The sequence below is a fragment of the Zosterops lateralis genome (assembly GCF_965231275.1).
Source record: "Zosterops lateralis genome assembly, chromosome: 4".
Lineage (NCBI taxonomy): Eukaryota > Metazoa > Chordata > Aves > Passeriformes > Zosteropidae > Zosterops > Zosterops lateralis.
In genome coordinates this window covers 45510965-45527514 of record NC_139765.1, presented here as the reverse complement: position 1 = coordinate 45527514, position 16550 = coordinate 45510965, and the positions used below count along the sequence as shown (strand labels likewise).

General features: G+C 38.2%; 1 protein-coding gene across 3 annotated transcripts in view; it reads left to right on the top strand.

Moving 5' to 3' along the window:
- PDZRN4 (PDZ domain containing ring finger 4) overlaps window positions 1–16550 on the top strand; it is a gene marked incomplete at its 5' end in the record, with an annotated part of 231564 nt that overhangs the window by 121369 nt on the left and 93645 nt on the right. Inside the window, one exon of one of the 3 annotated variants that reach the window (XM_083858915.1) lies at window positions 14636–14742. The exons of the other annotated variants lie outside the window; for them this stretch is intronic. Within the exon in view, the coding sequence (XP_083715041.1) occupies window positions 14674–14742 (69 nt within the window). Of the gene's footprint in view, window positions 1–14635; window positions 14743–16550 lie in introns of those variants that run through there. 3 annotated transcript variants of the gene reach the window in all.

Below are 16550 nucleotides of genomic sequence, written 5' to 3'. Positions count from 1 at the left end.
AAAAGATATTACTTACGTGAAGTGATACCTTAGGTATTAGCATGGGAAATGAGAAGGCATGCTGTCCTTCTTGTTTTGCACCCAGAGGTTGAACTGTGAGTACTCAGGGTGGTGACTTCAAACTCTTCATTATTTCATGTACTACTGTGGTTTCTTGAGGTAAGCACTTGTGCTCAGCTTTTGAGAACTTGTCTGATTACAGCACATTCAGTTACAGGCTCAGTGTGTGTTCTCCGCAAAAACATTTTCAGTTGTTCAGGTCATCAGAAATACTTGCAGGTCCTAATTCCTGGCTCTGAATTGTGCTAGTTAAGTCTCTACAATCATCCATTTGCTGTTTAAGTTTAGATTGGCTTGTATTCCAGTAATTTGTCATGTTTGGAAAAAAATTTCCTGGAATAGATCTGTTTGGGAGAAGAGCCCTGTTTCTTTCATGTTCTCCAACATACTAGGTTCAGAGAAGAGAACAGAGGTTCAGGTGGTTGCTGGTCACTACCTGTCTGTTGAGAAACTCAGAATTCAATTTTAGCAGAGGAGGAGTCAAGATTTCGTTGTGAGGGAGTCGATAAAGAAGGAATCCCTGAAGGAAATAGATTTATGGAGATACAGGAATGAGATCCCACAAGAAGTTTGGCATAGAAAAAGAAGGGAATATTTATGCCCAAGTTAAAGAGCTTCATAAAGAGCAGAAGAGAGATGCAAGGGAAAGAATGGCACGTTCTTTAAAAAAAGTAAGTAAAGATGAATTACAAAAAAAAAAAGAAGTTAAGAAAGTTAAGGTAAGGGCTGTGGAAGCAGGGACAATGATAGGAAAGAGTGACAGATAATTGTTTAATGTCTGGGTCTCTGGTGGTGAAGGTGAACACCTTGAATAGGAAGTGATTAAGAATATGTTATCTCAGCAAAATTGCTCAAAATTGAAATATTCAATCAACAACTGGCAGGATTGACAATAGCCAAGCTGTGATATGGTTCAACCTTTCTTTGACTTCATATGGAAAAACAATCTAGTCCACATGGAGAAGGCACTAAAGGAGTCAGCAATAGAGCCACCATTGAATAGAACTAATAAACTGTCCTTGAGAAAAGTACATCCAGATAACAAGCTAGGAAAGAGTAAGAGCAGATGGCTGGAGAGGAAACAAGTAGGTGCTTGAAGTGGTAGAAGTGACTTTTCACAGGTTCACATAGGAAACCTTCTAGATGTCATTTTTGTAAGAAGTAATCTTCTCCTCTATGTGACAAGATGACAAAGCCTTATTTCTTTGTGAGTGCGTCTGCTGGGTATCTCCAGTTTGGGCACTGCCAGGGAAATGCTCCCATAGCCTCAGCAATTCCCTTCACACCTGGACATTTGACAAGGAAAAAGCTGGCTTATGTGGCCAAATGAATATGTTCTGCTCTGTCACTAGTTGGCAACTTTAATTCAGATTATTAAAGAAATGTAGGGAAGCATCAAGAAAATTCATTTATTTGCCTTTCTGAAAGGAATTGGCAGCTTCCATGACTTCCTATGGGGATTCTCATATTTACTGTGTTTAGATTTGAAGGAGAGTGTTAGAGATATAGATGCATATAATATTTATTGGTTAGGTCTTGTGCTTTCCCCTAGCATTTCTCAGTAACTGCTATTTTCTGTCACCCTCTGGAAGATGGAAAGGAAAAGAATTCCAAGAGTGCCAAGGGAACATGAACTGTGACTGCCTCTTCCAGACTTAATGTGAGTGGATAAAGACATGACATTAGTTTCCAATGCTGCCACTCACTTCAGCTGTGCAAGTTCTCCTTCCCATTCCTCCTTCCCCTCCTCTCCTAATAGAAGAGGAAAGCCAGGAGGAAGCTGTAACATGACATTCCCTGTGTGTTGCAAAGGATAAATGTTGCCTCCCCCGGTGCTGCTTTGATGAATCTGTGTTTAGTCAGAGGTTAGATCAGTAAAGCTTGCACTGGAGGGTGTGAAATAACATTGATCAGGCTGACTTCTGAAGCAGGGTGAAAGACAAAAAGAATCAATTAAATCTGTGGCCCTGGCACCCTGGTTTATTTTGCTGTGCACTGGGAAAGCAGGTGTGTAGCTGTTGCTTGTTAAAATACCTGAGCAGGTACTGTCCTGGGGAGCAGCTCCAGGAGCATATGTGGCTAAGCCCAGCCTGCTCCAAAGGTTTACTTGGCCTCCCCTCCCATCCCCTCCCCTCCCCTCGTTATTGTCAAGTTCAGCTCTTGGGAAAATGCTCAGGAGGAATAATGCTTGGGAGGTTTTGAAGCCAGAGGTAAAGGGAAATAAGTAGAGAAGAGCTGGGAAGGAGCAGGACGTGATGAACGAAAGCAGTGCACAGCAGCAGAGACCTGTTTGGAGTCATGCATGGATAAATTGGGAGATAAATGCAGAGCTGTGGAAGGGCATGGAATTTATGCAGGATGAAGGAAAAAGGAAATTTGGAGCAGAATATGCAAAATTAAAATCTCACCATACAGTAAAGGAAGCAAAGGAAAAAATGTGATAAAACTACTTAGGTTTGTGTTGCTGGGTGGAAGCTGATATGAATTTTATATGTGTTAATTTCAGCTTACTGTAAGAGCTCCCCTCAAAGAGTTTTTTGTTCAAGGTCAAATTTAATATCATACTGGTTTTGTTTCTTTACAATGTATGTAAAGATCTGAAAATGGCTTTGTTATCCCAAACAGCTCATTAGATGCCCTCGTCTGGTGTGTGTGCCATCACCTGCCTGGTGCTGGGCAGCTCCCTCGCTGTGGGGTTTCTTGGTACTTTTTACAAAGTGCTATATTTTGAAAATTATTTGTCATATTTCAATGTTATGCATTGTTAGATTGCTTCATTATTCACGCATTATAAAATGGCGATAGCTTTACTTGATTTTATGAGGTACTTTGACACCTCTGTATGTAAAATTCTGTGTGAAACTTCACTTCTGTTGTTATGTAAGTAGTTTACTGCCAGGAGGTTTTTTGTATAAGTTAAATTTAATTATTTTTAAATCATCTCTTTTACTCACATAGAATTGGTTGCTCTTCTTCTTGTACCTGAAGGAATAAAAAGTCTTTTCAAACAGAAAATAGACCTTTATATAAATCTTCACCTATAGTACAGAGAGGGTTTAAACAAACCAGCTGAGGATGGCAGTTTTTCAAGATCTTTCCTTCTCATTCTTATTTTATCACTTAACTTGCCATTAGGATAGCACATGCTCAGAAAAGCTCCTAAATGTTTAATTTTTTCAGTTGAATTGTAATCTTTTGCAAAATGCTTATGCAATGAACAACAGTAGGCAGTAAAAAGATGACACAAGTGCCTTCTGCAGCCTTCCTAAACATACAGAAACTTGAGCATTTCCCATGGTGATTTTGATCTGATCATAGCTAGGTCTGATGATGATCAATATGTGTATGTCATAACTTAAAAGAAAAAAGACACTCTGTAATCACAGAAATTAACAGCTAAATAAGAGTTTTTGATCATTTGACACATCCTCTGAGGTCAGTGAGGACACTACTTTGTTTATGAGTTTTGTTAAGAAAGCTGGGAAAAGCTAATCTAATTTGAATTTCTGTTGGATTTCTAGGAGGAGTAAGCATGGAAGCTGTCAGCTGGGTTACTGCATAAGACTCATAATTTTTTCCAGCAAGGATGAACCTCTCCTGATGCAGGTTCTGAACACCTTGTGTCAGGAATATATCCTCTACAGTGTTTTGGTCTCTGTAAAGGAGAGCACTTGGTGCATTGGCATGTCTTGTTAATAGAAATAGCTGTAATGGATGCTTTACTACATTCTCACTGGGGTGTACTCCACTTCTTTAAATGTATCCCTGATTTTCTGTTTTAGGAGTTCCAAACACAATTTTGGATGAGAAGTATGCTGAAATCACATTGGTTTGGAGTTTTTTCTTACAAATTTAATTTCAACCAAAAGTGGGAATGTTTCTGAAAAAAGCTCAGTTCTTACATGACAACCCATTTCTGAGGAATGTAGAACATCCAAAATTTTCAGTAGCTAAAATACTTGCATTTCTATTCAGATCTGTAGCTTGAGACAGGATTTATTTTCCCTGAGCTGACAATGTTGTTGCTCACTGCACGAGTTTCCTAATTTCTTTGACCATCACTATCAGCTCCCTAAAGCCTTACAATAAATCCCTAATACATCTGCTGAAGGGGCAAATAACAACCTTATTTGGCTAGTCACTCCAGTGACAGGGTGAGGTCACTCTTGAAGGCAGTAACTTTTGAAGGAGATAATGTTTAACTACAGAAAATTTTTTGTCTTTTGCTAGAAGTCATTGACTCAGAAAACTTGTGATTGAGGTGCTGGGGAAGGAAATACATTGCTTGTCATAGCAACCTTAGCATCTCCTTACAGTGTGTGTGTGTCAGTTGTGCTAGGGCTAATTTATCATGTAAAACATATGCTATGTATGTCATATTTTACTGTCTGTTCATTTGTTTTGATAATCAAGATCTTGACAGATTTGTCCCACATGGTAGGATTTATAGTAAGGATTTTCTTATCACTGAATTAAGTTGATACATATAATCCTAGTGTCCTGCACAAGAACTGAATAGAAATGAAGCATATTCAGACTAGATGCAAAGGTCTTGCAGAAAAAGCACTCACCCTTTCCCAATCAGTTATTCTCCTTGATTTTTTTCCCCTTTTTTTCCCCTTTCTTTTCCTGGGATTTGTTTCATATCTTTGCAGGAGGAATCATAGAGAAGAGAATAGACATTTGACTTTGAGGAGGTTAAATACTTCCTCTTCTATTAAAAGACCTTTCTGTTTTACAAGATGCCAAGTTTAATTCTGTAAAAAACACAAGTGAGTTTTGTAAATACACTACTTTTATCTCCAGTGTGAATGCTCACATACATGCTGCCTGTAGTTTGAAGTTTGACAAGTAAATTCCTTTTTCAGAGATGTTACTTCCTCCCCTGTAGTAAATGAAAGCATCTCATTCTCCTCTCTGAAGATGAATTGAAAATGTGGGGTCTGACTTCTTATGGGAAAATAGATAATATGAACAGGTGCAGCCACAGGAGTCGCCTACGTGGCCTGAGGCCCCTTGTTTTTCTTTTGAAATAAATCGTTCAGTAGCACAGAAGTTGGCTCTGGAGTATATGAGATTACATTTCTCCATTTTTATGTTACAGCAGTCTGCTTTAGTCTGGGCAGGCAAGTTGGTAGGTGTGGGGGCACAGGGAAGGTATGTGTCTGCCTGTAAGCATCTTTAAACTCTTACAAATAGAAGTACAAGGCCGGGCTTGCTGAAGAAGCTGAGAAAGATTATACAAGTGGTCTTGAACCTTTTGAGCTAGAGAACTCCAAACAGTGTCTCCTAAAATATCTATCCTGCAAAGATACAATTTTATTTTAAGATTTTTAAGAAAGAGTGGGTTTTGCTTTGTAATGTATAAGGGTACTGAGAGAACTTAATGCACTGTTGAGTAGAACAGGGTGGACATTTCCTAGTGAGGAAAGTTGAGATAAACTGCAGAATCACACAATGCTTTGGGTTGGAAGGGATCCTTAAAGATCATGCTTTTCCCAGCACTAGTTCTCAAGAGAACATCAGTAAAGAATTACAAAGCAAAGATCTCTGGAACAGAAGATTTTTGTTTCGTTTTTCACCACATTTCTCTGGTCTAGACTCTGCTTTTTTTTTTCATGTGTGACTGATATTGACAACCAAAATACATTATGGAACTTGGGTATGTATTTCAAGAAGGGCATATTTTGAAATCTAGAACTCAAAACATCTGAGAGAGCATGTTTTCACTGCATGAAAGTTTAATTGGGAAGGATTTTCATCCCAGATGAATTGCACTGGTATTGCTACTGTCTCATCAGTTGATACTTGCTATTGAGGAAGGGTGCTAAGCGGCTCTTCTTCTGAGCACAGTGATGGTTTTTATCTGCTTCAGTCTTGGCAAAATGAATTAGACCATTGCCTCTACGATTCTGTCTTCCCACGTGAAGGTTTCTTCTAAGTGATCTTGATGTTTCTATTGTTCATATGTTTTTTATGCTAAATACAGGTTAAGTGCTTCACTGTAATTTACCTGCACCATTCTTTATTGTGATTGAATAATTTTCCTCCACTTTATATCATCCTTTGGCTATTTTAGGAAGATATGTTCCAAAAGCGTTTTTAATGCCTCTGTCCAGAGGGCTCAGACGATCCAGGAGTCCTGGCAAGCTGCAGTGAGGCTGAGGCACAGCACAGGAGTAGCAGCAGCTGAGCAGAGGCTGGGTGGCAGTGGTGTCCCTGTGGCCAGGCAGCAAGGGCTGGGTGGGCACCCGCCCCTGCAAACCACTGATGTGTGACAAATCTCCCCTCTGAAGCTGACAAGATCTTCATTTCGGCTTTTTATTCCAGGAAAAAGGAGAGGGGTTTGGACTAAGGCTCTGAAATTTCGGTCAGAGATAAAGCAGGATTTGCTATGCTAATTTCTTTTCCACAGGACATCAAAATAGAAGGAAAAGAGGTGTCGTTAATCGGATTTTGTTTGTCTCCATCCATGTAGGTCTGCAGGATGTTTTTTACTTTTCCTGCATTTTTCTTCCTAACTACATTTATCTGAGTTCAGACCTGACATTTCTGTTTCTTGATGGGTGAGCGTTGCAGGGATCTGAGGTTTGGCAGGGCACACTGGCAAGGCTGAGCTCTGGTGTGCTGCGAGGGCTCAGGGCACCCTGACACGGGTGGGGTGGCTGGCATGGGGCCGGGATCAGGCTTGTTCCCTGGCAGCCTGCTGGGTCAGCATCCAGCAGAGAGACCCCTACACCTCCCTGACAGCTGCCACAGTAACCAAACACCAGCAATTTTCAGGGAAAGACACATCTAATAACATTAACTTTCTTCTAGAGCAGACGGTAAGGTAACTAAAGCCAGGTTGATTGGGCTTTGCTGGGACATTTACCTAATGATCTTCTAGAAAGCAGGTGCACTGGCAGTGATTTTAAACTTTAGAAAGCCCAAACAGTGAAACCAAATAAACCTTTGTTGCTGTGGGGATTTTAAAAAAGGGGAAGCTGTATTCATTCGAAATCATTACAAAGCATTTGCTGATGACAACAGTATTAATGTTTTTATAGTAGTCAGTTAGTGACTGTCAACAAACAGAGTTGACTGTAGTTCACATTGTTATTTTAAATCAGACTAGCCAGTCTAAACCAAACTCAGCTAGTCTGACTAGCTGACAGGCATGGGTGTAGTGTGGGCAGCTCTTCCTGCAGCAATGTGGTGTACTCCTGCATCTATCATTCTGTCAAGGGTATGTTGGAAGCCAGGTTTGAGATTCAACCACATTCACCACCTAACACTGTCTTTAGGGTGATGAAGTCATGATTAGTTACACACAAGCATCCAACTCCCCTCTGTCTAACTACATCTTTAGAGGTGTAGGTCATATCTGTGTTACAGAATTATTTCTTACTATAGTAAGAAATAAGTAAGCTTCTGAAATTATATTACAGCATCTTTATATTTTGGTGGAGGAGAAAAGCAGATGCTTTTATGGCCTGATTCAATACAGTTCTCCTTTTTAGCTTCTATACCATGAAAATCCATTCAAGGCTATGAAAACTTCCCTAATCCTGGTGTGTTTTTCTAGGGCATAGTAGGCCATTTATTTGGGGCAAGACAGAATTATCTATTTTATTGCTGTGTCCTCAACAGTTTTTCCAGATTGTCACTTGTATGAGCTTTGAAAGTGAGCAGTGGCATGTCTGTATTGGTAAATGTGTCTCTGTAATGGTTGTGCCATATTCATGGCAAACTGTTCTTCTCAGCGTCTTCACTTCTGAAATATTTGGGTGTACCAAAACTACTCTTGTAGATTTATTGAACTAATGGCCCATACACTCAAAGGGACTTTCAGCAAGGGACTTTCTGAAGTCATGAATAATTTTTCAGTTTGTTCTTCTATACTGATTAGCAATATGAAACTTAAAACTTTTAATTGAGAAACCACATAAGACATGTTAATTACTTTTGAGTGCTGGAGACTGCAAGGGTGGCCTCAGCAAAACTTGGATGGATGTAACAGCCCTCCATAATACATTCTTTGAAAAGCTCTCTAAAGTCTTTAAAGGCTTATTGAATTGATGCCCTTGCAAGACTGCTGTTACTTATTTTATAAGAATGTAAAAAGAAGAGCTTTTCTAATGATGCAGGTATCAGAGGAAAGAACAGAGCCAAGGAGTTCCTCACCACTGCTCTTGTCCTCTGAACCAGTCACTGCAGCTTCAGCACTTGAATTAATTTTATACTGTGAGTTCAGTTTCTCATTGAGGCTTTTCATTGATATTTCCTGTTGTTTGATCTGGACTTGAACTTGGCATATCTCAGTTCCAAATGGTCTTTATTTCCCACACAGGTATTAAAAAAACTCGGATATAATCTTCAGCTATTGGGATTTTTATTTTTTTAAATTTTGAAACAGATGTAGCTTGAAAAGCTTTGAACTGATTAGAACAATTAAAAAATGTACTTTTATAGATGTGTTTGAAGTTCAAAGTCATTATGTGATCATTAATGCTGTTGTACTCTATGTTGTATTAGCAGCTAACATTAACTAAGGAACTTCCAGTTAAAGAGATATTCTAGTTTTTTGTGCAAGAACTGGTAAATTTTGAGCTTTAGAATTAAAATAGTAAAGGGATCATGTTGCCAAAATCAGATTTCTGAAGAAGAAAATAATAAACGCAGGCAAGCGATCAGCAAGGGGATGCATGGAGGGAAATGTCAGAGCTGTTCTATCTCTCATAGCTTCCAGAAGTTGGTGAATTATGGGCTTCCTAGGCAGGTAGATGACTAGTGAACAGTTATCTGTTGTAAAGTTGTCTAATGCCTTTTTGAACTCTTTCCTGCTTTTTGTTTCCTTCAAGGTTCTGTAATGCATTCCGCTGTTGAATTTCTTGGAAAAAAAATCCAGGCTTCCTTTTGTTGTTTTAAATGTATCATCTTATTATTTCATTGTGTAATGTGGGAAGGAATGTATTCTGTATTGGGAGAATACATATAAAGGTAGAAGATGCAGGGAAAGTGAACTATTATCTGTATTTCTCATTTGTGCTTCATAGCTATTCTATTTTCTTTAAATGATTTAGAGACAGAAAGGCCAGGACTCCTGGCTGTATGGATAAAATATGGATATGTCTGGTGTTTCTGCAGTTTCAATAGTTCCTGCTCCATTGCTAGTCTTTTCCTCAGGCAATTTGAGGAAACTATCCACAACTCCAAATCCATTTTCTGAGTAGATGTAATTAGAGACCATGACTCTGAATATTTTAGCAGTGTTCCCTAAGTGCATTATTTAATATTTATTGACATAGGACTTCACATCTGAATTTACCTATAATCAGAGGGGTTTTTTTCCCACAACTTTATTCATTCACTTTAGGTTTGGATATCCTGATTAATCCTTATTTCCCTTAAATCGTTTCAAGCTTATTTATGAGTAATTCTACTCTGTGTACTCCATGGTACAGTTAACTCTCTAGTGCAGTTAAGAGCCATCAGCCTGGTTCCACATGATCATTTGGTTAATAAAAGTGAAGTTGTGTGAGATGGTTTTCTTATAACTAACTGATGAGATAGAGAAAGTCAAGAGAAAGTCAAAGTGCTTCTAGAAGATGATAAACAAGCCATGACACCAACCTTTATGTACTCCTAAGGCCTCAAAGTTCAATATTAGGCATCATTTGGTTTTCTGCAACAGCTTCCTAATTATTATAGCAGCAGTTTAAGGGTGATAAGGAAGTAATCACTTACTCAGAGTAAAAACCATGGGGAAAAAATATCCCAGATGACACTTTGAGAAAGAAAAGAATAAAAAAAAGTTTTTGAGCAGTCTGAAGTTTAACTAGTACATATGGTAAATGAACTGTACTTTTCCCAAAGAATGCTAGCCAACTCATTCATATTGTATTGATAGATAAATAGGTTAAAACAGGGGAGTTGTTTTCTTTTTTTTTTCCTATATAGAACAAAAGGAACAAGTCGAACTTGTATTATAAGCAATTGTGGCAGAGAGGATTCCTCATGTCCTTTTCCCTTTATACAGGTATTTGCATTTTGGACAAGGAATCCCGTAAATCCCATAGGATCCTGTGGATCCCATGTCAGTTTAATCATAGATGGGAAAAACGATCAATACACCCAATAGACTGGACTTGTGTAATATGATGTCATGGGTGCTCCCTGCTTTCCAGGAGGCATTTGAGCCCAATGGAAAATCCACTTATAGAGCCCATTTGATTTACAGTCATGCAGGCCTAAACAGTCTTCAGAGAAATTACAGTCCTCCTGGGAAATACAGAACATTGGAATTCCATGTCCTGCCTCTTCTCTTGCCACTTTTAATTTTGCTGTGCCTTTGGCCAGCGCATGAAAACTTGGTAGCTGTGGTAAAAGATATGAGATTAAACAAATGTCCTTCCTAAATTATTGTTCCAGAGATTATTGCATTTTGACACAGATACAAATTCTTAGTTTTTTATATTCATGCATTTTTAAATATGCTCTGATGACTGTAGAAAACACATAGCATTTTTACTTTGAGTAAGACTATCATGTATCTTGTAAGGATTGTGGTAAGATTTTCTAGTTTATTATATTTGCAAAAATCCATTTTATTGAAGCCTAAGCCCATTTCAATGACTTTGTACTTTCACACTTTGCGCCTTCATTTAGCCTACTGGTTAATATATAGATACCTTGTTATTTTAGAGTTCAAGCTGGCTAGCTTATATGCAAATTCTGAGTCTTTGGGTTATATTTACTGAAAGTTTTAAAGTTTTCTCTGAAATCATAGGTCTGGAAGATTCCTTGTTTTTCTAATATGCACACTGACTGGTGCATAAGATCACCTGATTCCTGAGGCTGAGGCTTTATGAAAAACATTAAATATCCCAACAGATGAAAAGATCTACCCGGTCTGAGGTTAAACTTTATGAGTTCAAGCCTTTGTTCAGAACAGTGGGGATATGCAAAAACTTTCTCCAGCTCCATTTTTCTTATGATACTTCTGTTTTACAGCTATGCAGCCCTTAGACTATAAATTGCATTGCCATCTGTTCTGTGAGCCAGATTTCAGGGAAATCCTCAAAATTTATATAGGAAATGCTGTGGGATTGGTACCTCAGGGGGACAATGTGAATTCAAGGGTTTGCAAAGAAAATTTGGAATTCCACATATCTTCACTGAGTTTCACCACTGATTTTGGACCAACAGCTTCACTATCCTCACTTAAAATGAATGTTATATTTTATTATATTTCTTTTTGCTGTATGATAAAGAAGATATAAAGGAGTGAGTAGTTTTAGTTGGCAGTGTCATTGTCTTGAATTTTTTCAATGATAAATTTTCAAGCATGGGTGTTTATAACCAGACATTGCTGTACCTCAGTGTACCAAATGCAAGTCATCTCCTAGACTAAATCTCCTAATTAATTAAAATTAATTAGGGGACCTAAACAATGGCACATTGTTTGAAAATGTTGACAATTTTTGTTGTAATTCTCTTAAAATTAAACTCCATCCATTTGCATTATTGATTGCTGGTTTGACTGTAAATTACGATTTTATTTTTTATGGTAAGATTAAATTGTAGGCAATGATATAGAGAACTCCACAATTTAGAAAAGCATTGAATTATGAACATATCTTTGAATTACATATAAAATAAGAGTGACCCGATGATTTTTTTGTACCTTTTTGATCCCTTTAGCTACGAAAAGTTGGAGGGCAATAAAGGTGAGGAAGAGGGGAAGAAAGAAAGAAATTGCTTTTCTACCAATGTCAAATTCAACTTGACCAAAGCGCATCACATATTTCTTTTTAGTTAATAGTCCCACCAAGTTTTGTCTTGAATGTTGTTCTATGCTGCACAAAGTTTAGTATTTTGACCACATGTAAGATCAAATTTGCATGTTTAGATGGAGCTCGGGAACCTGGAAGTACACCTTTCCTTCTCTAATAAATCTATTCAGCTCTTCAGACTGTGCCCATTAGTGGTTGCAGAAGCAAAAGACAGAACCTTTTTACTCTGTATGAGCAGAGGGCAGGCACTTGATAAATTAATGGAGAAGCTTATGTTGTTGCCAGAGAAGTAAACAAAAGACCCAGAGAAAGAAAAAATAAAATGGACACTGTAGGGGGAAAATGCTCAAGGCTTAACTGTAGCTTTGCATTGCTTATTTTGTCTATTGGTTTTTGTTGTTGCTGTTGTTTCTTGTATATAACTGGAATCTTGTAATAATATGTCCTTTTTTCTGTGATTTTTTAAGAACTAATTTTAAGAAACTATCAAAAAATACAGCAGGGTAAATACTTTTTTCTTTCAAAAATGTAGTTTAGCTTTCAAACTTGTGTATTTGTCAGAGGAAGGAGTGGTGTCAGTGGAAGAAGAGAACACTTTCAACGAAAGATGGCATGGTTGTCCTTGCATGACTGTTGTCTTGTTCATTGATCTGACTTTCTTAAGTTCAAAATTTACACATCTGAGAATCTTTCTGCACCTCACAGTATAGAAACCTTCAAAGATTGAGTTGATGTTTGCTACATGGATTTAAACCTCTCAGCATGAACAGCATTTCGTGTGAGTGTGGAGGAGTAGAACAGAGGCTGATTCATTCTAACAATGATGAACCTTCCTCCATGGTTCGTCTTTGAAATCCTTGGGCTTTGGAGGAAATTCATAACCAAACCTGCCTGCTCAGGTTCTTCCACCAAATGAAAATTAATCTTACTGTTTTGTTTCAGAACAGTACTGTAAGCTGGTATGTTAATGGTCATTATTTGATTCTTCCTGACTCCACACATTTATTAAAGGAGATGAAATTTAATTAAGATTTAGTCTCAACCTATTTGTTATTTACCTAGAGGGTCTAGCAAACTTTACTACTATGCAGAGTTAGCAGCAGTGGTCTAGTTTTTTTTCTGTAGGTTTCTCTACTTGGCTCTTATTCTGTCTATTAGGTAGAATCGGGACCCAGAAAATCAGATTATTATATCCCAAGGCACAGGATTGATAAGAACCCCTTAGATTGTTGATCTGCTTGTTACGCAGTGCTGCTGGTGTTTGAGGTGTTGCTAGATGCAAAGCCAATTTCTTATCAATTAGTGCTCGTTAGAATAATTTCCTGTTATGGATTTTGAATGTTTGACAAAGCACTTTTAGGAAACTGCAGCAAAAAAAATAAATATTTCCTAGTAAATGCAGCTCTTTAGGGCCCAGTGTTAATCTTAACTAACTGGTGTCATTGGTTTCCAAGTAATTATATCTGCTTTGGATCCCACCTGCTATCCTCTACAGATAAAAGATGTTTTGAAACAAGCACTTGATAAAGTTCTTTATGAGCAAACTTGCTGAAAAAGTAAAGATTTTTTAAAAAGCAACTTTTGCTTTTTCTATCCTGTTTTGTTATGGCTTGGGCTTTTTTCTTGCATAACTATCATTGGATTACATGATGGATATGACAGGAATTATTGTCAACCTTGAATTGTGTGATTTCCATTGGCCTTAATATTTAACATGTGGGTTTAGTTTAATTTTAAATGCATCTTTTCCTTTATACACACATTGAGAATTGTGGCACTATTAATATCTATTTTACAAATGGTAAAATTGAATATAATGATATGTTAAAATAATAGGTTTGATTCCTGGGAGTCTGAGAGGGCAGTATCTGTTGAATTTCTGAGAAATTTGGCCTATAATTACTAATAATCTGGTTTACATGCAAGAAAGAGGTTTGAATGTGAGATTATTTAATAAACAGTAAAACATATGTCTAGATGTAAAAAGCACCAGGACAGGCACACCTGCATTTCCATGTATCCTATATATGCATGATGAATTGTTACGGAATTATGCCTTTTATGAGTACAGTGGAATTTTGGTTAAATTTGGCAGTGTCAAAGTTGGCGCTATCAGTATAGCCATCTGGGTTAATTTTCTCTCCTTCCTTCTTTAGTTTAAATTTTTAGCAACAGCAGCCCAGGTTTCACAAGCACTCTCCTAAAATGCTTACAAATATTTTAAATGTCTTCTGTGATCCCTGTTGCAGAAGGTGGAGACCTAACATAAGACTTGATTTGTGCTTTTCCCACCTCCATTAATGAATTAGTCTCACAATTACTGTAAAAATTGAGACGAGTGTGGGTGAAATGCATGCAGCTTAGTCTCTCTAACCTTAATAAACAGAGTTGGTATTGACACAAGTGAATTTTGTTTAACCACAGTACATTTGCTTCTTAATTAGTGAATATTCATCTGTCATCAGGAGCAGCTATGACACCCCTCCCTGCTAACACGTTCTGTCATAAATAATCAATGAGTCGCTATTAATATTCATGAGTGGGAATCTGTGTAGTCATGTGCACTGATGCAGAGACAGGGGGAGTGTTGCCATGAACTGAGTCGAAACTCTGTGTGTGTATACGTGAGTGTAAGATAGTTAGGGAAAGGGAAGAAGAGCATGCTGCTACGCACTGCCCTGCCTTGTGCTTCCAGCTAACAGTGGCGTGCCTGCGTGCCGGGGCTGGAGTGACTGATGAAAAACAGTAGACAAGTCTGGAGGGTGATTCCCCGTCAGTGCATTTGCCTTTCAGTGCTGGGGAAATTAGAGGCTTTGCTCTTGTGTTGCTTATTAGGATGGGCTGCAATCTGTGCACTTTTCAGAAGCGAGAGGAACACTACAAACTGCTGTATGAAGTTTCACAGGTGAGTGCAGAGGATATTACCAGCATCTCCAGAGTAAAAATGTATGTGCTTTACAGACAGTAAGTAGAGATGCTTTTGTTTTGCTTTGCCTTTTTTCTTTCCTTTGCAAATTGCTAGTGGAATTGTTTGGGGGGATGTTGGTAATTATTAGTATTTTGGGTGCCTGTTGTTTTCTGCTCATATGCCACTCCCCCTTCAGATGACTTCCTGTGGGATTCTTTTAACATTTTTGTGCATCTTCTGCCAAGATGTCAGTCATATAGCAGCAGTCTCATTGAACCATATCGGTGATGTTTTAAGGGAGCCCTTGGCTTGGGTAATAAGACTGATTTCAGACAAATTGTACTACTACCTCTGAAAGCCTTAGGTCTGTGATCTCAGGTATTTTAAGTTAAGGAACAAAGTTTTTATGGTATATCTGTGCTGACTGAGAAGTATGTTAAATTTTCAGATTAATTAATTAAAATTGAAATAATCCTGAAACGTGTTGTCACCTTTGAACAGGTACTGAGTACAACAGGGTTCCGTGGGTGAGATGTGCTGCTTGTTCATTCATTGTGTGTGTGTTATTTCTGTATACTACTAGACAAAGATCATAATCCCATTAAGGTATTTTGGTGTCTCTTTCAGCATCCTAACAGTGTAGTGCATAGCAGAGTAGCAGTCTGCTGCTGCTGTGTTTCCAGCTCCCTCAGAATAAGATGAGAAAAGATGAAACAAGTACTTCCCTGTAATAGCCCATAATTTTTTGCTCAGATCCTATTGAATTAGTATTTGATTTGCAGCTTTTTGTTTGTTTTGTTGTTTTGGTTTTTTTTTTCCCTCTTGGCATAGCAGACTCACAGATACTAAAGTTTAGTGTCTTTCAGCATCTGTTCTCTCCCTCTCCATAATTTGTTCTGGCTTTGACACATTGCCATTGATAGAGGCTGAACACTGGCAGTTTTGGACTGCACTGCTGCTGACAGGCAGTGCAGGGGAGAAAAAACAGCTTAGAATGTTGGTGGTCTATTGGCACAGCAGCAGCTAAGTGCCCAGTGCCGACTGGTTCCCTCCGAGTTCCTCCTGACGTGATTCATTTCACAGTGGGCTAATTACAAAGTGGATTCTCTACACATGAAACAGCCTCCTCAGTTGTGGTGTTAATGCACATTTTCATGGTAATGTGATCAGAGCCTCATTAGCCAGTTTCCAGAATGATCCTCTGCATTAATTAAATATAAAAATGACTCTTTTTATCACCATAGAGAGGAAGAAGAAGATTAACATTGTTAATTACTATTGGGGGCCATACCTCTGCATCTTTTTTTTACCACAGAACCAGCAAGTGTATTCAATTCTAAATGAATGTCCATTTGCAGGTAACATGCCCATTGCCCTCCCTGGTAAAGGTGGTCTCTAGGTGGAACACTTCCCTTTAGTTCAATATTTAGTTGTAATCCCATCATCATTTTTTCTTACAGCAATAGCACAGGGAAAAGCGTAGCAGCAGCACATTTCCCTCGCTTCCCTTTCCCTCTCCCCAGTATTGCCAAACTGATCTGAAAGTGTAAAATGGAGTAGAGTAGGTCAATGTCTGCATTTCTGTGCCAGGGAATAAGAAATGCAGGTTCTGTTGTGAAATAGATTAGACGTTAGACATTTCTTAAAGGGCTGCATGTCTGTATGGGAAAAAGACTGCATCTGGTTTACAGCAAAAGCGTTTTCAAAATATTCCTTGCAGTCATGTTATGTGGTAATAAATGTGATTGAAATTATCAGCAAACCCAAAGGTGGAGTTTTTAAGAGATTTGAGAGAAATTCTTCCT